This window comes from Scyliorhinus torazame, chromosome 12 (assembly GCF_047496885.1).
Source record: "Scyliorhinus torazame isolate Kashiwa2021f chromosome 12, sScyTor2.1, whole genome shotgun sequence".
Classification (NCBI taxonomy): domain Eukaryota; kingdom Metazoa; phylum Chordata; class Chondrichthyes; order Carcharhiniformes; family Scyliorhinidae; genus Scyliorhinus; species Scyliorhinus torazame.
Window position 1 is genome coordinate 195,689,755 of NC_092718.1, and position 25,626 is coordinate 195,715,380.

General features: G+C 41.6%; 1 protein-coding gene across 13 annotated transcripts in view; it reads right to left on the reverse strand.

Annotated features, from left to right (window-relative positions):
- myo18ab (myosin XVIIIA b) overlaps positions 1-25,626 on the reverse strand; it is a 351,310-nt gene that overhangs the window by 216,224 nt on the left and 109,460 nt on the right. For 6 of the 13 annotated variants that reach the window (XM_072469598.1, XM_072469597.1, XM_072469589.1 and 3 more), the window contains exons 3-5: positions 18,512-18,634; positions 15,916-15,984; positions 11,145-11,232 (exon numbers count right to left, since the gene is read on the reverse strand). In XM_072469598.1, the coding sequence (XP_072325699.1) occupies positions 11,145-11,232; positions 15,916-15,984; positions 18,512-18,634 (280 nt within the window). Of the gene's footprint in view, positions 1-11,144; positions 11,233-15,915; positions 15,985-18,511; positions 18,635-21,413; positions 21,489-25,626 lie in introns of all 13 variants that reach the window. The other 7 variants (XM_072469599.1, XM_072469592.1, XM_072469596.1 and 4 more) reach the window with 5 other exon arrangements.

A 25,626-nucleotide genomic window follows, 5' to 3' on the forward strand; every position in this document is an offset into this window, starting at 1 on the left:
TGGGCGGGCGGGGGAGGGGTTTTTCCTAGGGGTACTTGTAAAAAAAAAAAAAAGCATATGGGAGGGTTAATATGTGCGGGAGAAACCCATTGTATAAGTTCTGTATTATGTTTGAGTGATATGTTTATGTTCTGTTCTTTTCTCTTTTTCTTTTCTGTTACGGGGAGGGGGGGTTTAATTGGTTGAAAATTTTTGTTGGAAAAACTTTGAATGAACATATTTTTTTTTTTAAAACGCTGGTTATGCCACAGCTAGAGTTGTGCACACAGTTCTGGTCACCGCATTATGGGAAGGATACTGCTCTGGAGAGATGCCAGAGGAGATTTACAAGAATGTTGTCAGGGCTTGAACATTGCAGCTATGAGGAGAGATTAAATATGCTATGGCTTTTCCTTGCAACAGGAGAGAGGCTAAGGGGTGACCTAATTGAGGTGTACAAAATTCTGAAAGGCCGAGAGAGGGTAGACAGGAAAGACTGGTTTCCCCCAGCTAAGGGCTCAATTAATTATAGATTTAAGGTGATTGGTAGCAGGATTAGAGGGGACAGGAGGAAAATCTTTTTTACCCAAAGGGTGGTGGGCATCTGGAATTCATTGCCTAAGTTGGTGGTTGAGGCTGAAATATTGAATGCATTTGAAAGGTATGTGGATCTGAATCTGAAGTGCTGTAACCTGCAAGCCTATGGACCAAGTGCTGGAAAATAGGGATAAAATGAGCGGCTAGTTTCTTTTTTGACTGGTGCAGACACAATTGACGGAATGTCTTCTTTCTGTGCTGTAACATTTCTATGGTTCTATCCCAAGGAAACTATTATTGAATCAAACGCAGGATTCAAAATTAATTTAAGCAAAATAACAGTAATGGAGAAATTAATGGCATGAAAGAGTGACAAATCCCCATGGTTCAATCCCAGTAGCTGAGAACATTACAGATGCCCTAATTATAATCTTTCAATGTTCTCTTGATTTAGGAACTATTCCTCCAGATTAGTAAATTGTATAACTTAATCTGTTATTTAAGCACGGTGACAAAGCCAAGCTAGGAAAATATTGATCAGTTAGCTTAACATCTAAGTTCAGAAAATTGCTAAAAAGCATTCGTCCAATTGACAAGGGAATGTCTATGGATGTTAGTTACAGACTTTCAAAAGGTATTTGATAACGTTTGGCGTAAGAAACTGTTAGCTATAGTTGAAGCTCATGGAAATGAAGGCAAATTATTGACCTAGTCAGAAAATTGATGAAGCTGTTGGAGATGTGCCCAAATCTTTCAATCAGCATTGATGCCAAGCACCCGGACGCTGTCCACAAAGATGTGTGATTTTTCAGCCATTTTATCCAATCGCGGCTGAAGCATCGCAGGGACAGCAGAGTCATCCAGAGAAGATCGGTGGATGCAAGAAGAGATAGAAGAGAGGACAGTCCCTCTCCTCACGACAGTAGCTGTGTTAGGAAATAATTCATGTTCCCCATATAATAGATGGGACAAAGGTGGCATTGTGGAGTTGAAGCAGATGTGATTGTAGAATACAAAATTGGAGTTGAAGTCAAGACATGGTCTCTCGTTCTTTTTACAGAGCTACCATTAAAGCTTAACAATGGTAGGAGATGATGGTTCCTGCTAGTAAGTATAAAAGGATTGCAAACTAAGATTTCTTTGGACGAAAGACTGTATTCTGAATTCTAACCTATTAGAATGATTTAGATAAACCTGGAAAATGAATGGCATGGCTGGATCCCAAGTGTAAAGTATTAGGGTATGACTACCCACCATTGTTTGAGGAGTGAGCCCTATGACCAATAGAAGAATGAAGTTACCATGTGGGCACCGGTTACATCCTTGCCCAAGGAAAAACAAGGAATGACCTTGGCACTTTCGACACCATGCAAAAGCAAAATAAGATGCAAGGTATTCTCGGAATTGGATTTGGATCAGTTGGCCTTAGATGAAGGTTTGGATACTTTTAAAAGTTCATGGATAAAATTTACAAAAAGAATGACTTAAGTGTTTATGAGGCCTAGTTAGATTTTGACAGATTTAGAAAGTCAGAGGATACCTCCATAGAAGAGTATACAAAGGAATTCAGCAGACTATATACTATGCTGCAAAAACTCTGTCTCAAAACCCCTCAATCAGTACTGGTGTTTAAATTATTGGACTTTGCTCAAGTTACAAATATGGATAGGATTCTGGTTTTGATGAGAGTTAAAATTGCAACAAGACACACTCTGTTAGAACCAATGTCAGAGGCTCTTAAAAAATTCCTGGGCAAACATTTCTTCCCGACAGCATTCATGACACAAATGGTGAGAAGACAGACTATGGAAGACACAGTGTTAATGGGATGGCGAGGTGGTCCAGAAACAGGTTGCAAGCATCAATATGAAAGAAGATTTATAACTAAAAGTAAATGAGGACAGAAATATCTTTACCAATTATGGCAGGAGGAATGAATCGGGAAATGTCTACAAAAAGAATTAACCCCAAATTACTAGTGTGGTCAATCGGTGTTTTTGGTGTGTTTTGAAATTCCAGTATGCAATCAACTGTCGTAATAGATAAAATAGGGGGCTGGATTCTCCATTTCTGAGTCTCAGTGCTGACGCCAACGGAGAATCTGTGGAGTTCCACATCAGAAAAATCGGCACCACACCTGCACCCATTTCCGCTACCGGTGAGGGGCTAGCACCGGTGCTGTGTGGAACACCAGCAAAACCAACTAAAAACGGTGCAGGAATTGCAGGACCCGTGATGGACACTCACGTGATGGGCGGACAAGCTGCAGTCACACTTAAACTAAACACCCCCCACACACGCACACACGAATCGCGGCCGGAGAGACGGGACAGGTTGTGCTGCAGCACCCATACAGCTGATGGGTCGGCTGGGGAATGGGGGCACCCAGGGAGATGCCCTGGGAGGGCATCTATACAGCCCAGTGCATCAGGTTTATAGCGGGCTGTCAGCAGCATGGCTGCCTTGCCGGCTGCGGTAATGGTGTTGCATACCCACACCGCAGCGTCGGGAACTCGGCCCATCAGAGGCGGAGCATCGCGGGTGGGTCCATTAATGAGATGCGAACGGTGTTTCAACTACGCGCGCCGTGCATCGCAATGACACCGTTTTCGAGGAGATGGAGCATTGTAATTCGCTGTCAAACCACGCCTGCCACGATTTCGGCGTCAGGAGCTATTCTCCACCCAATTGCACTCCCCGATTTCGGCGTCGGCCAACAGAGAAACCCGCCCAGGGTGTTTGACACCAAACGTGAGACAGAAGACTCTGAAGAAGGAGAGGAAGATATTGACCAAGTTACAGTCCAGTGATGAATGTACTGGTCAGAGGAATCCTGCAATTGTGCCATATTAGACAGATGTACATCTACAGTATGTTGAATAGGCTGATTAAAATGTCACCTGGACTCCTGGTGACAAAAATCAGAACAAGGTTAAGGAATTTGAAAGTTCCATGAGTTTCAAATTTGGAGATGATAATACCCTTAAATCACTTAAAGGAGTAGTGATGCCTTGTAAAATTGCTGGGGTAAGTCAGCACGGATGTTGTATTCAGCAAAATACCTTTAATATTAAGCCAACCATCGATGAAGAAAGCACATATGAAACTTGACATGGAAAATTACACTGCCATCGTATTTGGAAGAACTGTGGACTTGCAATTTACGCAAGCTGGAAACTATTATGTTCCGTTAATTAATCCTAATTTTTCTTCTAAAGAAATTAAGGAAGTACTGTTAGCATCGGAAAACAGGTGGCTGGAAGACAAAAAGTTGATTGTGGTAAAGGTACATTGGAAATTTGCTCAGCTGGTTTCCCAAAGATAAAAAATTTTGCTCAGCGATGCGTGTATAAGAGATGAAGAATATACTAAACTTATAGAACTGATATGTAATAGATGTGATATATGTAAGAAATATGGAATAACACCATCGTGATCCATACTGAGTATGCCCTTAGCGAGAGATTTTATGAAGTTGTGGCTATGGATCTTAAGGTGTAGAATAAAGAGAAGAACATTTTCATATTACACTTTGTAAACTTGGCAACTAGGTTTTGTCAGTCGATGATTATATGTAGTAAATAAAAGAAAATAATTATCGAACTGGTAATGGGAAAATGGATACGGACCGGACTGGGACCACTGACAAACTTCATCACGGGTATGGGGGAGAATTTGCTAACAATGAATTTCGGGATATGTGAGAGAACATGAACATGACAGTTCTGAATACTGCTAAAAAGAAAGCCCATTAAGTAATAGGGTGTGCAAGAGAAATCATGCTGAGATTGCGATTAAATGTTTCGTTAAATTGCAGCAGATAGGCCAAATTGTAAATTAATTTTGGCTTTGGCATGGGCTGTCCATGCAAAGAATTCACTACAGATGGTTGGGTGCTATAGTCCATATCAGTTGGTTTTTGGTAGCTATCCTCAAAAGCCCTTCAGTCATGAACATCCTCCAGCTTGGGAGGGACTACAATTCGCTCTATCTTTTCTGAGCATTTGAATGCACTGCGTGCATGCAGATGAGCATTCCATAAAGCATCAGTCTCAAAGAATTCAGAGATCTTGGAGGCACAATGTATAGCCATCGGAAACTATTTTCAAACAGGGAAACATGGCATACTGTAAAAAGCCCAGGAAAGATTAATAGGGGCAGATGGTAAAACTATCATTTTACAGCATGGAAAACACACTGTTCAGGTCAGGATCAGTGGGCACATATTACAAGTCTGCAGATTCAAAATGCGTTATTGAAAGTGTTGAGGAATCAGGTACTCCTCACACACATATGCAACAGAATTATGAGGGCCAGATTGCGGAAATAGACCTTGGGCGGGATTCTCCAACCCCCTGCCGGGTTGGAAAATCGCCGTTTGGGGGGGGAGGGGGGGTGGTGAATCCCGCCCCCGCTGGCCGCCAAATTCTCCGGCACCGAAAATCCGGCGGGGGCGGGAATCGTGCCGGTCGGCGCCCCCCCCCCCCCCCCCCCGCCCCGCGATTCTCCGGCCCACAATGGGCCGAAGTCCCGCTGCTGTCATGCCGGTCCCGCTAGTGTGAATCAAACCACCTCCCTTCCCGGCGGGACTGGCGGAGTGGGCGGGCTCTTCTGGCCCCAGGGGGGTGCCCCCACGGTGGCCTGGCCCGCGATCGGGGACCACCGATCCGCGGGCGGGCCTGTGCCGTGGGGGCATTCTTTTCTTTCCGCCTTGGCCATTGCCTCCGCGATGGCCAATGCGGAAGTGACCCCCCCACCCTGCGCATGCGCGGGGATCAGCAGCCGCCGACACTCTCGCGCGTGCGCGGTCTTCCGCCGACCGGTGAGGTCCCTTCGTCCCCGGCTGGCGTCGCACCAAAGGCCTTTCCCGCCAGCCGGCGGCGCGCCAACCACTCCAGCGCGGGGCTAGCCCCTCAAGGTGAGGGCTTGGCCCCTAAAGGTGCGGAGAAATCCGCACCTTTTGGGGCTGCCCGACGCCGGAGTGGTTCCCGCCACTCCATCCCGCCGGGACCCCCCCACCCCGCCGGGTAGGGGAGAATCCCGGCCAGGGTGCCTGAAGAGGGACATAGTAATTCTGAGGACCCGGATGAGGCTACTTGAACCCAAAGGATAATTGCCAAACATTAACTCTAAAGTGACATACTTGCCAGAAGGGGAAGTCAGTGGAAGGATGTATCTATCATTGGGAGAACAGCGAAGGCTACCAGAAAATATAAAAACTGATTGAATGTACAAGATAAAGGGGAAGTTAGGCCCATGGATTGGGAATATGGAAGTACAAAATGGAGAGTACAGAAACATAGTGTCAGTTCAGACAGTAGGTCTTGCAGTAAAAATGCCCATAGAAAGATATCAAGAACTGTTGAAAGAACAGCTCATATAGGTGGGGCAGATTAAGCAATAGCATCTGCAACAAGATACAAGGCAAGATAGAGGATGCAGCTTAACAAAGTCAAGAAATATGGTACAGGCCAGGAATGCTACAAGGAGCAGAAGTTCATATAATCGCGAGGTCTTAGTGGCTTCCAACAAATTAGATGATAAACAAAATTTGAAACAGCAAGAACTGCAAAGTTGGAAAACATTTGGCGTATACTCGGAGGATCCAGATTGGGGACAACGAGTTCTATCTCATAGATGGGCATGCATGGAAAAGGTGCTTCCTGGTGTAACTTATAAAGTGAAAACCAGGCTGGTGGCATGAGATTTTGAAGAAAACTTGGGTGGCCAAGATAGAATCACCTAAATTAGTAAAGTATTTTGAAGTTCTTCATGGCTCAAAGACTTGGGAATGCAAGTTGATAGATATTAAAGCTGGTTTCCTCCAGGATCATCAGCTTCAAAGAGAAATATTTATTTGTCCTCCAAAAGGGACGGCAAACACAAGAGTACTCGGAATGTTAAATAAATGTGTTCACGGGTTGAATAACACCTCCAGAGTTTGATATTTCTCAGTGAGGTCAGTTTTGTTACATTGGGCTGTCTGCAGTTGAAAGTTGACCCTGCAATGTTTTTTGAAAGACATTTTATTGGAAGCATTTTCAAATAAATACATAACAAAGAAGAAAAACAAAAAACAACCGCAGCAACAGCAAACAGCCAAAACATCCTTACACCACCCCCACAGAAAACTCCCTCCCGCCCCCCCACAATCTCTATCCGCTGCACACCCCAGCGCTTGCCCCTCTTTGTTTAAATTGTTAACCCCCCCCCCCACACACAACTCAATACTCCTTAAAGATGCTGACGACCAGCTTTCACCTTGCAATGACCCCTCCTCTGCACCTCTGAAAGTGCAGGAAGTCTGCCAAATCGCTCACCCATGCCCCTGCACTTGGTGGCTCCATGTCCTGCCAGCACAACAAAATTTTGTCTCCGGGCTTTTAGGGAGGCAAAGGCCAACGCATCGGCCTCTCTCCCAGTCTGCACTCCTGGATCCTCCAACACTCCAAACATTGCCAACTCCGGACTCAGAGCTACCGTTACCCCCAAATTCCTCAATACTATATCTGCAAATCTGGTCCAAAACCAACACCCCCGCCCCCCCCAACCTCAGAAACATATGGACATGGCTCGCTGGCACACTGCCCACCGACTCATCCTGGACAAAGTCATGTGGGCCCTGTGTATCACTTTGAATCAGATAACACACAGTCTTGAGCACGACGAAGATACATTAACCCTCTACAAAGCCTCACTCCAAACTCCAGCCCCCAGCGCCCCACCCAGCACCTCTCTTACTTGCACATAACCCTCCTCGACCAGGGCACTCTCTCGCTTCAACAACTCCCCATATATATCCGATACCTTGTCCTCTCCTATTTCCTCCTCGGACAGGAGTTTTTCTTGCAGCATGGGGGTTGGCAGCAGCAGAAACAAAGGCCCCTCCTTCCTCAAGAAGTCCCTGACCTAGAGATACCGGAACCCAATTCCCTTCAGCAACCGATAAGCCTCTCCAGCTCTGCAAACTTCCCTCCGACAAACAAATCCCCAAAGTATTCTATCCCCACCTACTGCTATCCCCGGTATCTAGCATCCAACCCTGTCGGGGCAAACCTATGACTGTTGCAAATCAGCGCTCACAGGGATATGCCTTCCATTCTAAAATGCTGTCAGCACTGGTTCCAGACTCTGTGATGTTTTATTGACACCATGGAGGGAAACGTTTGGCTATCTTCATGGTGCTTGTAGAAGATTTTTTGTGTGGGGGGTAGTAGCAAATTTAAAAATACTGTTATTAATGGGCTTAGAACGGAGTTCAAGATTGGAAGTTAGGCATTCAAATTAATTAAGTTAAAAATCAGGGAGTGCGCTTCGCATGTCACTCTACATCATCAGCCTTATTTGGAGAATATTAACCCCATAGCAATCACTCATGATAGGGCCTCACAAAAGGATGCGGCATCTTCTGAAATGGAAAAAGGAAATCCGAAGTTTAATTGGGTAGCTGAAATGGTTAGCTAGACAAAACGACGGGATGCCAGTTTTGATGTTTTAGAACTAAGCACTAAAATGAACCATCCCAAAGCTAAAATAATTGTTTGAACAAACAAAACATTGGCAAAATTATATTTGGAGAAATTCCCAACTTTAGGTGACATTAGTCAACTGAAACTAATTGTTTATCGGTACGCATCTTATGCTAATCTCTGTGACCGCTGAGTGCAGGAGGATTTATAAATTTTCTCCTGGGACGAAAGGTAAATGTTCTTTGGCATGGAAAACTAAAAGGATACGAAGAGTGGGGAAAAGTACATTGGCAATGGAGACACTTGCCCTAGTGGGGACAGTAGATATGGCATTTTTTATATCCTGGATCCTTACTGAAATTCTGAATGGAGCGGAACATTCAACAGCATCTGTAGAGTATCAAACAGACAATAAGTCCCTCTGAGAGAATGTCCGCTCTGCAAAAAGCATCAATGAAAAGAGACTAGAAATTGGCTTAGCAAGCCGAAAACACATAGTAGGGAACAGGGAGATTGACAAGATCAAGTGGGTGGCACCGTGGCAGTGGTTAGTACTGCTGCCTCACAGCTCCAGATACTCAATTTCAATTCCGGCCTCAGGTGAGGTGTGGAGTTTGCACTTTTTCCCCATGTCTGTGTGGGTTTCCTACGGGTGCGCTCCAGTTTCCTCCCACAGTCCAAAGATGTGCAGATTAGGTGGATTGGCCATGCTGAATTGCCCCTTCGTGTCCAAAAGGTTAGATGGGGTTACTGGGTTGCGGGGATAGGGTGGTGATGTGGGCTTAAGTAGGGTGCTCTTTCCAAGGGCCGGTGCACACTTGATGGGCGGAATGGCCTCCTTATGCACTGTAAATTCTATGATAACAGTTATCAATTATCTGACTGACGAAAAAGGGATTAGCTCAAAATAGTTATTAGAAATTGTTAGAGGGACGTCTTTCCCTATAAGGAAAAGAATGTGAGGGTGGATATTAGAAATACATTTCTAAGACGGGGGAGTAGGGTGTATTTATTGTAGAAAAGAAAATATATACATGTGTGTTATGGTAATTTACATCAACCTAAAAGATTCATTTTTCGTTTTAAGAGGGGGAATCTGTTAGAAAAGAGTTAAAACTGTTCCCCAGTGCTTAAGTTAGCATTGGAGCTTTAATTGTTTAACAGACCGCACTTATTGTTTGATAGACTGCATATATATATATATATATATATATATATATAGAGGGGTACAATGGTACTGTGGGGTTGAAAGAGAAGAGATTGTACAACACAATAAAATCGTAGTTGAAGTAGTCAAGACTTGCTTTTTGATTCTTATTGAAAAATACCATTGAAGCTTAATGGCTGGTCTATTCAGATTAAATTGTTAAAAATTAGTGAGTGAGTGCATGTATGATTGAGGGGGTAGGTGGGCGAGATGAATAGTCAGGTCCTGTTGGGGCCGGGTGTTAGTCAGGTCTGATTGGGAGTGGGGGGTGGTAATTAGGTCTGGCAGGGTGGGGATTGCAGTGCTCAATTGAGTTACATTGATTAACCATTGGAGTTAAACCAAGTATCTATGAAACATTTCCAGAGTAAGTATGCCAGTAAGTCCTGCGTATCTGGCCCAGGTCTCTGCCCTAGCTCAGCCATCGGACGTTTGGACTTACGAGTCAATTTCTGCTTACATCTATGGGTCAAAACCCATCTCCCAACCTACGTCCCACCTCTGACAATCCACAGGCCAGGAAAATCTGGGCCACAGAGGTTCGGGTTAGATATTCTAATTGGCAATTTATGACCAGTGACCTGCAACGATCTGTGTTGGGGCCTCAATTACTCACTGTATTCATTAACATCCTGGGTACTTGGTTGATAGGATCGAGAGCCACATATCTAAACTTATTGAGAACAAAGACGCAAGACCTAGAAGCTGTCTAGATGGTGGTACAATATTACATAAATTTTGATAGATTAAATGAATGAGAAAAAACTATGGCAAATGATGCTTCCTCTTGTGGGGCATTCTAGAACGAGAATAGTGTTAGGATAAGAGGTAGTAAATTTAATACAGCGTTGAGGAGAAACTACTTCTCCGAAAAGGTTGTGAATCTGTGGAATTCGCCATCCCAGAGCGGCGGATGCTGGGACAGTGAGTAAATTTAAGGAGTTACACAGATTTTTAATTGGTAATGGGTTGAAGGGTTATGGAGAATGGGCAGGATGGTGGAGTTAAGGCCAGGATGAGATCAGCCATGAACAAATGGTGGAGCAGACTCAATGGACCAAATGGCCTAATTCTGCACCTATATCTTATGAACTTCGAAATGGATTTCAAAGGAGGCAAATGTCAGGTCATCCACTTTGGACCTAAAAGAAATTAACAGGGTATTTTCTAATTGAGGAAAAGTTAAAATCAGGGAAGGTTCAAATAGTCTTGGGAGTCCAGATGCACACATCATTAAATATCATGAACAGATATGGAAAATAATAAAACAGCTAATGGAATAGTGGTTTTATATCTAGAGGAATGGAATACAAGGGAGTAGAAGTCATGGTTCTGCCATACAAAGCCCTGGGTAGACTTAACTGTGGTCCAATGAGCAGTTCCAGGCATCATACCTTCATAAGGATATATTGGCCCAAGGAAGAGAGAAGAGAGCAATGGAGATTTTCCAGATTGATATGTGGAAGGGGTTAAAGTACAGAGAGATATTACACAAAGTTGGATTATATTCCCTGTATTTTAAAAGATTAAAAGTGGATTTAATTGCAGCTTTCAAGGTATAAAAGGAAATATTGGGGGAAATTATTTCAGAAGCTGAGGAGTCACAGACCAGGGCACATGGTAAAATAAATTAGAGCTAGACCCTTAAAGAGTGAAATTATGAAACACTATTTCACATAAAAGGTGGCAGAAATTTGGAACTCTCTTCCATAAATGGCAATTGATCAATTCTTTATTTAAAAACTAAGCTTGAAAGATTTTTGTTGACCAGAAGTATTCAGGGATATGGGGCCCAAGGTGGGTATATGGAACTAGGTTGCAGATCCGCCGTGAATGGTGGAAGAGGCTTGAAGGGATAAATGGCCGGCTCCTGGAAAATAAAGCATTGTTGCATGACTAATAGAAACGGACTCCAGAAGCAATAATGAATAAGAACTGCAATTTGAGATTACCTAATGAAAAGCCATCTTTGTGAACCAGCCACACCTTGTCTGCTTCATACCATGCTTGTTCTGCAGCTATTTGCTCCTCGGTCTTGGACTGAAATTGAAAATGTGGAAACAAGAATGTCAAATTACTTGAGAGAATAAGTAGGCATCTTGTCACTCATTACAAAATCGTAAGACTACAAAATTTAAAAAGTCATCTCATTGCATATTCTCTTATGGAACACAAATCTTTGTACCAGATACCTACAAAGATAGTTATCTATTTGGTTATCACCTATCTTGTTTTTGGTCAGATCATCTGGTTTTCCATTTGGCCAAGCTATCATCCATTTCTGAGCCAAAGGTTCCCTAATTGAGTTCTCCCAAAATGCAAAGATGCAACACAATGCTAACATTTGAGTCACAAATACATTTGTGTATTATTATATCAAGGAAGCTGAAAATGTGATGCAGAAATCAGAAGCACATTAATTGGTTAAATGAAATGTCTAATATTGCTTTGCCATGGTGCTATGATTATCTGCACAGCTACATTTTGACATGGTTGGATGAAATATGCATCAAATAACATATGTTTTCACTTAAATTCTGAATGTTTGGATCGGTTTGCAGTTATGGTTCACAAAGTAAACAGGTATTTAAATATTGAGTGGAGAAAAGATGAGAAATAGTGCAAATGAAATTCCTGACTACATCATAGAATTTACAGAGCAGAAGGAGGCCATTCAGCCCATCGAGTATGCACCGGCTCTTGGAAAGAGCACCCTACCCAAGGTCAACACCGCCACCCTATCCCCATAACCCAGCAACCCCACCCAACACTAAGGGCAATTTTGGACACCAAGGGCAATTTAGCATGGCCAATCCACCTAACCCGCACATCTTTGGACTGTGGGAGGAAACCGGAGCACCCAGAGGAAACCCACGCACACACGGGGAGGATGTGCAGACTCCGCACAGACAGTGACCCAAGCCAGAATCGAACCTGGGACCCTGGAGCTGTGAAGCAATTGTGCTATCCACAAGGCTACCGTGCTGCCCCTGACATGACTGAACATGTGTTAGAAAGATGTTTTGGAGGATTTTGCTGGTAGCTTTTACATAATTTTCACATTTATTTATAAGTTTCATCTGTTCGAATCATAGAATCAACAGTGCAAAAGGAGGCCATTTGGCCCATCGAGTCCACACTGGCCCTTGATTGAAAGAACAACGTGGTGCAGTGGTTAGCATTGCTGCCTCACGGCGTTGAGGTCCCCAGGTTCGATCCTGTCTCTGGGTCACTATCCGTGTGAAGTTTACACATTCTCCCAGTGTTTGTGTGGGTTTTGCCCCCACAACCCAAAGATGTGCAGGGTAGATGGATTGGCCACGCTAAATTGCCCCTTAATTGGAAAAAATGAATTGGATACTCTTTAAACATTTTTAAAAAGAGAAAGAGCATTGTACTTAAACCTACACTTCCACCCTATCCCAGTAAGCCCACCTAACCTTTGGACACAAAGGGGCAATTTGGCACGACCAATCCACCTAACCTGCACATTTTTGGACTGTGGTAGGAAACCGGAGCACCAGGAGGAAACCCACGCAGACACGGGAAGTGCAAGCTCCACACAGACAGTCACCCGATGCCGGAATTGAACATGGCTCCCTGGAGCTGAGAGGCAGCAGTGCTAACCACTGTGCCATCGTGCTGCCCACGTTAACTTGAACATATCAATCTTGCAGACAGGAGGTCTTTGGGTAAAAATACATTTGATCATCAATTGGAATGAAATAATACACATCACTCCCAAGAGAGTATACAGCTGGTTTGGAAACTCTTCTTTCCACACACCAACAAATATTGCAGAAATCTGAACAAGTTGTTCATGGGAAGAGGATTCTCAGGGTAAAGGCCCTTCCTGTTGATTCCCTCATTTCCCATTTCTTTTACTTTATCGTTTTGGTCCATTGATCTTTAATGAATGGAGATATAACTTGAAATTGCAAAGGGGAACTGAGGAATCAAAATTTGCAATAGCACAGTGTGCTATGAAGATATAGATATTGAACAGAAGAGCTCAGACTTTAAGGCACCTGCGAGATTGGAAGGATTCAGTTTGATTGGCTGGCTGTTGGCCAATGGATTGGTCAAGGACAGTATCCTGCCTCGCAACAGACAGCGATTGGGTCCTGCCACGTGGGGTTTTCAGACAACCAAGCAGAAAACTCCTGGATGCGAAGAGGAAAGGATGTGTGTTGCTCTCTTTCTCTCTCTCCCGAATGTTTCCTGTCTGCTGTTTCTGAGTCTGCAGCAAAGTCTCGAGACTCTGATGAGCCTACAGTGTAAATCATTTCAGACTGAAAGCAAAGACATCCAACTAAAGGCCTTGACTGACAGAATCTAGCCGGAAGACAGCCATCTGAAACAGAGACTTTCATCCACTGACTTTTAGTATTATTTTTATGTGTCTCTTTCCCCTCTGTGTTTGTCTGTCTTGTGTGTGTGTATATAGAGGGTGGAGCGCGTTAAAGAGGGAGGGCATTGGAAATTAGATAATAGTTAACCAGTTGTATTCTCTGCCGATTTAATTTTAATTATTGTTATTAATAAAAGTTAATTGTGTTTAAATTTACAAACCTGGTGACTGTAGTTATTGGGCAGCCAAAGACCAAAAACTTTGGGTATTTTTAAAATTAAGAGTTAATTTCAACTGTGTTGCAACTCTGGGTCAAGTGGGCCTGGAATTGATCACACACTAGCCCAGGGTCTCATAACATCAGTCATGAGAAAACACAAAGTCAGAAATCTTGTTTATTGGATTTATCAACCAAAAGCAACAAGCTCTGCAGACATTATCTAAGTAACCTTTTCAAGATTAGTTCAACTAGTTCAACACAAAAATGCAGATTTAGTGGCCTGATATTTACCTTAGTTAAAGGTTTTCCCACTATAAATGTGGTTAGCAGTGCAGATAAACCCTTTTGTAGGTCAAGTGCAAACTACTGTAAATGCTGGAACGCTGGAAAGAAAACCAGAAAATGCTGGAAATACTCAGCAAGTGTGACAGCACCCATGGAGTGAGAAACAATGTGAATGTTGCAGGTCTATGACTCTTCATTAGACCCTTCTTCTGAATAGTCATCGACCTGAAGTTTTGTTTTTTTAATTTCCAATTAAGGGGCAATTTAGTGTGGCCAATCTACCTACTCTGCACATCTTTGGGTTGTGGGGGTGAGACCCACGCATACATGGGGAGAATGTGCAAATTCCACACGGTCCGTGACCCAGGGCCAGGATTGAACCCAGGCCCTCGGTGCTGTGAGGCAGCAGTGTTAACCACTGCACCACTGTGACACCCTAACAATCTGAAAAGTTAACTGTTTCCCGCTCCACGGCGGCATAGTGGTTAGAACTGCTGCCTCACAGCGTCAGGGACCCGGGTTCAATTCCAGCCTTGGGTGGCTGTCTGTGTGGGTTTCCTCTGGGTGTTCCAGTTTTCTCCCACAGTCCAAAGATATGTAGATTAGGTGGAGTGACCAAGCTAAATTGTCCAGTGTCCAAAAATGTGCAAGTCAGATGGATTGGCCATGGCCAATGCATCGGGTTACAGGGTCTGAGAAGGGAAATGGGCTTTTGGAGAGTTGGTAGACTCGCTGGGTCGAATGGCCTCCTTCTGCACTGCAGGCATTCTATGGATTCTAGGATGCTGCCTGCCCAGGTAAGTAGTTTATGTCTTTGCATGCATATATGTCTTTGCTTGGAAACATCGAACTATGAATGTGTGTTAGATAAGAGAATATGATCTGTCAATTATTGTAAAATAGATTTGACTTAGTCCACGCAAAATGGAAACCCAGATAATCGGTCTATTTGGCACTGCTTGAATTTTATATCTAAAAAATAGGGATAGTTAGTCTACCAATAACCTCAGGGGCATGAAATGGCCAAATTCTAAAGTACATTATGGTTACTTAAATCCACTTTGTAAAGCCACAGATCAGCTGCTTCCAGATTTAGGTTTACATGGAACACTGATGAAAATATATTGCATCATTATTTATGAAAAACTTCAACACCAGAGGCTAAGTGAATTAGTAAGATTTAATAGCACAACACAGCTCGCCAATGGGGAAAAAAAAGCAAAGATTTAAAACTAATTTTTCACTTGAAATCAGATGTAATAAAAAATCCTTTAACAATAGTGTTGGTATTAAAATGTAAGAATCCAAACAGACAATCTATAAATATTACATTAATTTGCATTAGCATTAAGTAATCCATCTCTGCATCTAAACTGTTGTAATTAATGTAACAGCAATGCTCTTTTCGTAGTCTTTAAAGAGCTGGAAATTAAGATAATTCATGACACATTCTCAGCAATAAAATTATAATATTTTGTTTTTCCTCACAACTCTTACTCTAAATATTTGGAAATATGACTGCTTAATATAGGATTTGTCAGCTAACAGTGAAAAAGATAAACATACTATATATAATACTTGATATCATGTTCATCGGATCAAAAAGTAAATCACTTCACCTTTCTGAATGAAATGGAAAAAGTACTTCAATCTTAATCAGTAACATTTTTAATTAAGCTAAAATTTTGTTTTTTTAAAATTGCTGTTTTTTATGGAATTCTATTAAAGTGGATTGCTATAAAATGGAAATACCAACACTAGTGCTAAAGTTTGGAAAAACATAAAATAAAAATGTAACAAGGAGGATAGCTTCAATATTATACAACATGCAAGTACTTCATAGACACCAACTTGTCAAAATGCCAACCTGGGGCTGAGTAGAAGTAGATGCTGAGGAAGACTGTAGCACAGCTGCTGGCACCTCTTCAACCTGATTCTGGTGAGCAGCAGCATAAGCCAAGCACAGCAAAGAAAAGCAAACCAAGATTTAAAGAATGCTATTTTGTATCTCCCACCTATAACATTCAGAAATATTCTATTCCCGTTTCTGATACGAACACATGTAGCTCCATTTTGCACTTGAGCTACTTGGTATTTTAATCTCTTTAAATAAAACATTATGTTGATGAATCTCTCACTACCCCAACTCTGACAAAAAATGGACACTTAAGTGACACACTGGAACTATACCTTAGCATGTTTAGTAGTTAATGTGTCAACACATGATAAAAGGGAGAAAATCAAGGGGGGGGGGGGGACTTTAAATGTTCAAATGTTGCAAATTTTATCAGTTACTTGAAAATTGCTTCAAAATTAAAGTGTGAGTAAAAGTGATTAAAGGTTGTATTTTTAAGAAATTATTTCAATCTGGACTCAGTGGTAATTGAACAGCCCTGCCTTGTTCCCCACACCCCCAAACCTAACCCCACACCATCATAAACAAAGTCATGTGGGAACAAATAACTACGCAATTTTGAGTGCAATGCTGAATATTTCTGGTGGTTTCCATTTAATAGTTGGGAGATTGCACAGCTGATATTAGTAGTTCAGTATGTGTAAACCAAAGAAATATCTTCCTCTGAAGGGCATTAGTGAACCAATGATCCTACTCCATATAGTTTATATGTAACCAGTCTACATGGTTCACTCGTAATGCCTTGTGAAATGACCCACTAAGCCGTTCAGTTTTATAAGTGATCATGGCAAGGCCTGCTGCAGTTGGGGGCAGCCACCCCAATCATTGAGAGATGGGCAGTTCTTTTGGCCTTGCCTTCATCACCCATATCTGGAGAACAAATTAAAGCAAAAATGTAAAATCTGATGTTTAAGCATTTATGAACACAATGTAAAGCAGGGTGACTATCATAATTTTTTTCTTACATTCAAGTTAGTTCTATAACAACTGAAAATTTGTATAAGCTAGTTTCTTTGGCATTAAATACATACTAGTGGCACCAGTTTCTGAACATCATTATCTATAGCTAACAGCTAAAAACCTAAAAGTAAATTTAAACAGGATTAATTAAAAATGGGTCTCCCCGACTACTAGAAGACCTGGCAAGTTTACATTCGTTGTTGCAGTCAACTGTGCAAATCCATATCAGCAGCCAACATTAGTCTTGGTCTTATGTTAATTTAAAAGCAGTGACACACCAGATTTGATAGGAACTGTACATGTTCAATACTGGACAGTACCTATTCTCTCATACAATGCGAGTCATAAATAAGACTGCCCTTTCCTCAAAATTTGATTTAAATATTTGCCAGCATTGCCAGCTCAGCTTACAAATAGGAATTCACAGAAAAGAAAATGGGTGTAGCAAGGAAGTGTTCAGGAACTACAAAAGGACAAGTGGCCCCGAAAAGACCAGAATAGGAGAAACAAATGTGCTCTTCAAGTAAGCTAAATTATCCACCACAATTACCTTATATTTTCAACTTCAACAAAGTTCTAGTCTGAAGTGAGCATCAATCAACAAATTCAAGAGCCTCCAAATGCAAAATTACAATTTTCTTTGAAACGCACGTTTTTTTTAAATAAATGATAGTTTATGTACACTAGTTATTTCACATTAAAATTACATGCTGCAATAATTAGCTTCATGTTAAAGCAAAAAGAAACAGAAGTTCAGACCAATAATGAAAAACATCATGTTGAAAAACAGAATGTTATTTTTTTTCCCACTTTTAAAAATCCCAATTTAAAGAAACAGGAAGTGGCATTAGATTATTAATATGGGGATCAGAGGTTATGGGGTGAAGGCAGGAGAATGGGGATGAGAAAAATATCAGCCATGATTGAATGGCGGAGCAGACCCATGGGCCGAGTGGCCTAATTCTGCTCCTATGTCTTATGGTCTTATTGACAAGGTGCGAGTATTTGGGAGGACATTGCTAGGATGGAAAATGAAAGGCTCATGTTTCAGTTCAGAAAACATTCCAAAACTAAGTCAGCCTCAAAACAGTGATGCAGATTATTTTAGTACCTAAAATGCAACACTTTTTTGAATGTCAAACACTTCACTTTTGCAAGCCCTTGAGACTGCCCAACAACAGTTCAGTAAGTGGCTTAATTCAAATTGATAAGATATAATTATTGTTTCAAAATGGTTTGTTACCAGAAACACAATATTACTGTATGATATTTATAACCCAAGACAAAAAGGATGAAAATCATCCTAAAAAGCAACGGATTAAAATTCTAAATTTAACAAGAGAAGACGGTATGTTATTTAAATATAATGCTCCCAATCTTCAGTAAATCCTCTCTTTTGATATTCACATTTTCCTCCAACCTTAATTTAATTTAAACCAGATAAGTAGGTGAGCAATGTTAGCTGAGACTTTGTTCACTCATCAATAAACCACTGGAGAAACACATTAGCAAGAAAAGAACAAGCAAGACAAAAAAGGGTTGTAGCAGAGATGTGGGAATCAGAGGATAGACATGAAGGCAGCCTTACAGTCCAGCATGACACACGAGCACAGACACCAGCCCAGGCACCTGCCTGTGTGAGATCGTTGGTGCGAACGGAGGAATCTTGAGAGGGAACAAGGCTCTGGGTAGGTGGGACCGCAGGTTCCAGCTGTGACAACAATGCAATGTGAAAGAAACAAGATCCAGATGTAAAAAATGAGAATGAAAAGAGATGAAGTCATTAAGCAAATAACTGCACAAGATACAGATATAGCCAAAGAAAAACACAATATAATAATAACCATTATTATAGCACATCTGCTTATGGGCTACTGTAGTCTTTTGAGCATGCCAACCAAAACTCCTAATGTTTAGATTTTACATTTTTTCCCCCGGTTTCTCATCAGTAGAGATAATTTCTTCACTATCATCTACAATATTCACCATCTGAAGTTTACAAGTGAAGCACAATATATGAAAATAGGTTTTTCAGATTGTAGAGGCAGGTGCTTGATAACTAAATAAAATGACTTGCTGTTATCAGAATGCTAGTACAATGACTGCAAGTTTTTAATATTTAGACCAAATCAAGATATTCAATACAGGATTCGCATGAATACCATTGCATCAATCATCATTAATGGACGAGAAAGATGCCTAATGCTTAATTTTGTTTATATGTCGTCTAATTTTGTTGCAACATCTGTGAGAACTAGGTATTAATAATGCATTTATTTGAACTAAACGCAGTCGTAGATTTACTAAAACAAGTGAAGTATTCAAACTGTGCTCGACAGGAGTTGATAGTTTTCTCCAAGAAGTCACTTGGCCAGTTTCAGCCTCCACTTGCAGCATAGAATGAAAGCAAATATTAAAAATGAAATGTGCAAAAATACTTTCCTTACAACTTTGACACCATAATTTTCTGCGAACTACATTCAAAATTGCAAACTGTGATGTACTTCTTGAGTATGGTTTGTAAACTGAAATTTGTAAATGTGGATTTTGCTTAGTGTAACTACAGAAATCTTCTGATTTTAAAATCTATTATGTTAAATATGCAGAAATTTATGGAATACCATTTCTCATATTACAATAAACAATAGGATGAAACTAAACTTTTGTGAATTAATGTCCAGAATATGCAAGTGCCTATACATATTAATGAACAATTTGGTTACTTTGTTCTGCTCATAAGTCTTTACAGCAAGGTCAAAGTCTTCACAATTTTCTTATCTATCATAGATCTCAACAACTCAGTGGAAACAACCTCTCCTTGCTGTCCCTCCAGATCATTTTCCAATCATTTTAAATCTATGGACAATAATTCCTGGCCCACTCACCAGGGAATAATGTTTCTTTATCAAAACCACTTATTTTGAAAACCTCTATTAGGTCACTATTTAATCTTATCAGTTGTCAAAACAATCCTGAAGAGCCAGCACAATACAATGAGTCAACTGCCCTTCTTCTGTGCTGTAATTTTCTATGATTCCATGAGTACGTAACTCTATGGTAAGAGGTAACAAAGTTGACTAGGTTTCAAAGCAGATAATAAATGTTAATGAATAATAATACTGGAAAACTTTATACAGCTTTGGTAAATGAAAATGTAAAACTAAAATCATGCAAAATTATTGTTGCCATAGCATCACATCAGATCAAAATCAAAATGAAAATGCTCTAATATTTTTAGGGTATTTATTACAGTACATAGTGAGAAATTGTTTCCAATGGCTTTACAGTTCTCTGGCAAGACAGTTAGGACAAAGATTTAAAATAATTGGCAATAGAATTTAGAGAGCTGTTATAATCTGGAAACACTGCCTGAAAAGGTGGTGGAAGCAGATTCAGGAGTAAATTCTAGAAGATAATTCGACATGCAATTGAGAAGGAAAATAATTACAAGGCTATAAGGAAAGAGCAGGGGAGAGGAACTAATTGGATACCCTTTCAAAGAGCATAGGCTAATGGCCTCTTTCTGCACGGTTCTGTGAACTACTATATTAAACTTTCCCAAGTGATGGTATGTCCCCCAGAACATTACCAGCCAAAAGGAAAGAAATGAATCATATTTGGGATTATAGTATTGTCAACCTACTACTACATGATCACTTGAAAATTGAAGTGGAAACCGTTATCATAGAATTTACAGTGCAGGAGGCCATTCGGCCCATCGAGTCTGCGCCGGCCCTTGGAAAGAGCACCCTACTTAAGCCTATGCTCCACCCTATCCCCAAAACCCCACCAAACCTTTTCTGGACACTAAGGCAATTTATCATAGCCAATCCACCTAACCTGCACATATTTGGACTGTGGAAGGAAACCGGAGCACACGGAGGAAGCCCACGTTGACACGGGGAGAACGTGAACAGACAGTGACCCAAGCCGGGAATCAAACCTGGGACCATGAGCTGTGAAGCAACTGTGCTACCGTGCTGCCCATGGCAATTTTAAAAGTAGGTTCCTCTTTGGATATTAGTTTCAACTTAGCTGCCGTTAGGTTTCAAGACAGAAGTGATAGACAACAAAAATGAAAATTAATTACATCATTCATCAGATATTACAAGAATGATACTGGGTGGGGAAAATGGTCTTTTCTTACCGAATTGCAGTGATAGGCAATGCATTACAAAGCAAAACTGTTTTGGATCAGATAGGTTTGTATTCATGGAACCAATCACTTAATCTTGCTGTAAGATATTACATTTTACACTTGAATACATCAAACAATTTTTGTCTCTGAAATATTTAAATACAACCTATATTTTATAATGATGTCATTGGCACATCACTGACCGGTTAGTAAAATTAATTGTTTGTATCATCTGCACAAAAGAAAAGGGTTAAGGATGAAATATCTAAAAGTTTAAAAAGGTTCTTCTTTCAGGATGAACATGCCAACAGCCCAACACAAGCAACAATCATAGCATGGCATGTTTATTTACTGAAATATTGAAGATTCTCTCCAGTCTCATCTGAGCTTCATCTGTATGAGTCATTTGTTGTGGTATCCATTGACCCTAAAGATCACATGACCAGCAATATTAATTTTCTAATAACCAGCTCTCAGCTATTTAGACTGGGCTTGAAATCTTGTTGGATGCCTGGGATTAGGTACAAGCTAATATTAATGCAACAGTTGGTTCACCATGACAATTAGGCCTGAAGCATGCATTTTAGGTTTCATGTCTAAGCAATGCAAACACTAATAAATTTTGCAAAAATAGTTTCTGCAGTATGGTAACCAATGCATTAGTTTCAGAATGTTTTCACTGCTTTACTAAAGATTGTGACTTTGTTGGTAATTTTACTTCTCTCATTCCTGCAGCCAAACCACTATTCATGTCTTGTACCCATTCCCTTGGATTTAGCATTTGTAGCGACAGTGAAATTGTTGGTGCTTATCCATCATTACAATTGTGAAACAGACAGCCATTTTGAGCATCACGCATGCATAGTTAAATGTGGAAATCCCTGCTGCCAGAAATTTCCTGCTCCTCAACATTGTACAGTCAAAGATGGAAATAAATTGGAAACCATTTGAACAAATGTGAATCTCCTCGCATTTTACATTGTAATCTCACTGTATAAAACCCTGAAATGTTAATACCTTGTTGAATGAGGTGTATCCATGTTTTTAATGGAGCACTAAGTCATAATTACTATGAATGCAACCTCTCTAGCCTTAGAAATCATTCTGGGCCATAATTCCTCAGGGTGGCAATCAGCATTGGATTATCATTCTGCACTTAACTTTTTTAAGTGCTTGTCTCACCAGACCTTCCTGACTCAGGCTGAGTGAGATTCAGGTAGTGCACCGGGTCCGGAGTCAAAAAGAAGCAGGACGAAGGAGGACGGGACCTGTTTTTTACAGCACTGGGTGCCATAAAGCAGGTGAGTTTAAAGGTCCCATTGAAAATAACAGGCCAGGGAGACGGTAGGTGCCTACGGTACGTGGATGGGATTTGGGAGGTGTCTGGATTTCGGGAGTGTTGAGTATGCCCTCTGTGGGCACTTGGCTGGGTCTTTGAAATAGGTACGCTGAATTAGAAGTGCTTTTATTGTGAGTAACTACTGGTGCAGCACTGACAGAATCATCCAAAGTTGGCGATTTAAATCCCTTCATTGGATAGTTTCCAGCCCAGCACAATTGTCTGGGGAAAGTTAGCACTTCTGGACAATTGTGGCATAAACCTTTACGTGGGAGCTTCCAGCGCATCTTTGGGGTACCCTCCCAAATCCAACGCTGGGGAGCCAGGATCTTACAGGTTTCTACATTTGTGGAAAATCACATTTCTCCATTTATGATGAAGACTGCATAGCTTTTTAATGTTATGGTTGATTTTTTTTAAGTTTATGACATTTCAGCTTCTACATTAATCCCGGGAGTATGTTCCATTCTTTATTTCACTCTGCAAAATTATTAAAATGTTAAGGATAATCACTGTATTTTACTTCTTGGTGTGCTGTCAGAATTCTTCATTATGATTGCCTGTTTGAATACTTCACTGCTACTAGACACCAGAGAAACTAGAATTGGCACCTCAACCAAGTTACAAGGGAAGACAAAATTCAGTTCACAGAAAATCGCTGAGATCTTTGTGGGCAGCTTTTTGAGGCCAATGCCAAGTGCAACTAATTCACCGCTGACCATAAAATCCAGTTATAATCACTTTCATCATTATGCATGTTGTACCACGTCACCTCATCGAAGAGGCACATAATTTTTTTGTCAATCAACACATTTTCAGATATTTAGCATCATTTTAAAATATATCAAAAGATGGTTATTTCCTGCATATACTCAAAGTTTACCAATGCAGACTATATGTTACAGAATAAAATTACAAACAACATAAATTCCAGGAACCAGCATGTTAAGTATGTAATTTGTACCAAAAACAGTGCTAAAAATTATGTATAGTTTGAGTGGCTCATGTGGTTGACCTCTTGGTATCTGGATTAAGAACTGCAGGAAGCAGAGAAATTACAAATTTTAGTTTCTGAATATTAGAATACCTTACCCAAAGCACACTTTAACTGGAATATTCTCAGGCTGATTCCAGGAGAATCATATGGTACTATAGCCATCTGGGATGGCCACTTACAAAGGAAACATGGATACTTGCAAAGACTCAAGGGAAATATGGCCAAGACAGGATTCAGGCAAACCCAGAGCCTAAATGTATATTTGCTAACAGAGAACCAGACAGTATTGAAACCCCTAGCCGATTTGCATTCTAATGGCCAATTTCCCCAGGACAAAGGACTGGTACTCGGGTATCAGATACAATTCCAGACACATGGGCACCACTCCCTTCACCCAGGAAGCCCAAACAGCCAAGGTCAATGACCGCTCAGGACACGCCCAGCTATCAAGGCACCTGCCCCTTTATTGGCTCAAATCGAAGGCAGTAATCAAAGCCTGACAAATTATTGGGTCCAAAGCTAAGGACCACCCAAAAGAGCGCAAAACCCCAAAGGATAAAGAGAGACACTGCCATGTGTTCGATTTCTTTTGGCCCTGGCACATCGGCAGTCTTCAGCCCGGCCTATACCTGAAGCCAACTGCAGCAACACGACCAGAAGCAAGTTCAAGATCAACGATCGCTACCAGACGGATGAGCCTAGCCGAACCAAAGTTACTTCTCCAAACCCAGCCACCCCAGATCCGAACAAAGGCCTTGTTCCTCTGCCAAAGCCAGGTGCCTGAAGTTAAGTACAGGTTGTTGTACTGTTAGGTATAATTTAGCTTGTAGTGTTTTTATGTTGCATATGTGAGTTAATCTTGTGTGTAAATAAACCATTATTGAACTTGAACTAACTGACTGGTTGTTGGGTCTTTGATCAATACCCGGTTGAACCTTGTGGTGGGATCATCTGATACCTGGGGACTCTGAAAAGCAATATCACTCAATATTAAAAAGGCCAACATTATTGGCATCTCCGGTGCAAAATTGGCAACAGTTATTGGCACTCTGATGGGACTCGACCTAGAAGTGATTTTGTCACTCCGAGAGAACCCACAAAACGTTGAATTAGAAACCCAATTGGAAAAGTGAAAGAAACCACAAGTGCAAGACCCGTATTGGTCAAATCTCCAAGATTCGGAAGTGTGTAGTAATTTGCATGCATTCTAACAGGGATAGAAGGTAAACTCATTAGATTTAGCACAGGGCTAAATCGCTGGCTTTGAAAGCAGACCAAGGCAGGCCAGCAGCACGGTTCGATTCTCGTAACAGCCTCCCCAGTGGCGCAGTTGTTAGCACTGCTCCCTCACGGCACCAAGGACCCGGGTTCAACCAGGCCCCAGGTCACCGTCCCAGTGTCTGCGTGGATCTCACACCTACAACACAAAGGTGTGCAGGGTAGGTGGATTGGCCATGCTAAATTGCCCCTCAATTGGAAAAAAAGAATTGGGTATTCTAAATTTAAAGAAATCTCATTATTGTTTTGGTGCCTTGCAGTGAACAAACTGGCTCTATATTACAACAGTGCCTCTGGGTGCGATTTAACGAGGGGGGGGGGGGCGGTAGGAGAGAAGTCCCATTTTGTGAGGTGTTGCTCGGAACCTGAGGCTGCAGAAAGAGATCCAGAAACCATTTCTACATACCGTCCCAATCTCTCGACCCCGTCGGACTCCCCACTGTGGCCCCCAGACAACCTCCCCATCCTTGACGCCCCAACCTATCGGTCAGGGAGGCCTCAAGCTCTCCCTCACCCCACCTCATTTCGACAGGGCCCCCCCAGACCCCATCCCTGGCATGGGCAACCTAGCACCCAGACACGGACATTGCCAGCCTAGCAGTGTCACCCAGGCAGTATCAGGGTGGCACTGACAAGGTGCTAGGCTGGCAGTGCCAAGGTACCACCCTGCCCACCGCCCAACCACCAGGAGCCTCAGATGGTCTGGGAGATCGCACCCCCCAAATGTCATTATGGCTGGTCCACATTTGTGTGGAACAGTGCTAAACAGCATCATGGTGAGGTTTCCAGGGCACGGGCATTCGTTCCTGCTTCTCGGGGACATCAGGCACTGTCATATTTAATTGAAGCTAACTGCTCCCTTAAATATGTAAATCTGGATCTTAGTTGACCTCAATAACATGTATGCCCGCCTTAGACCATTATAAAAAGCTGGAGGCATGACTCCATACC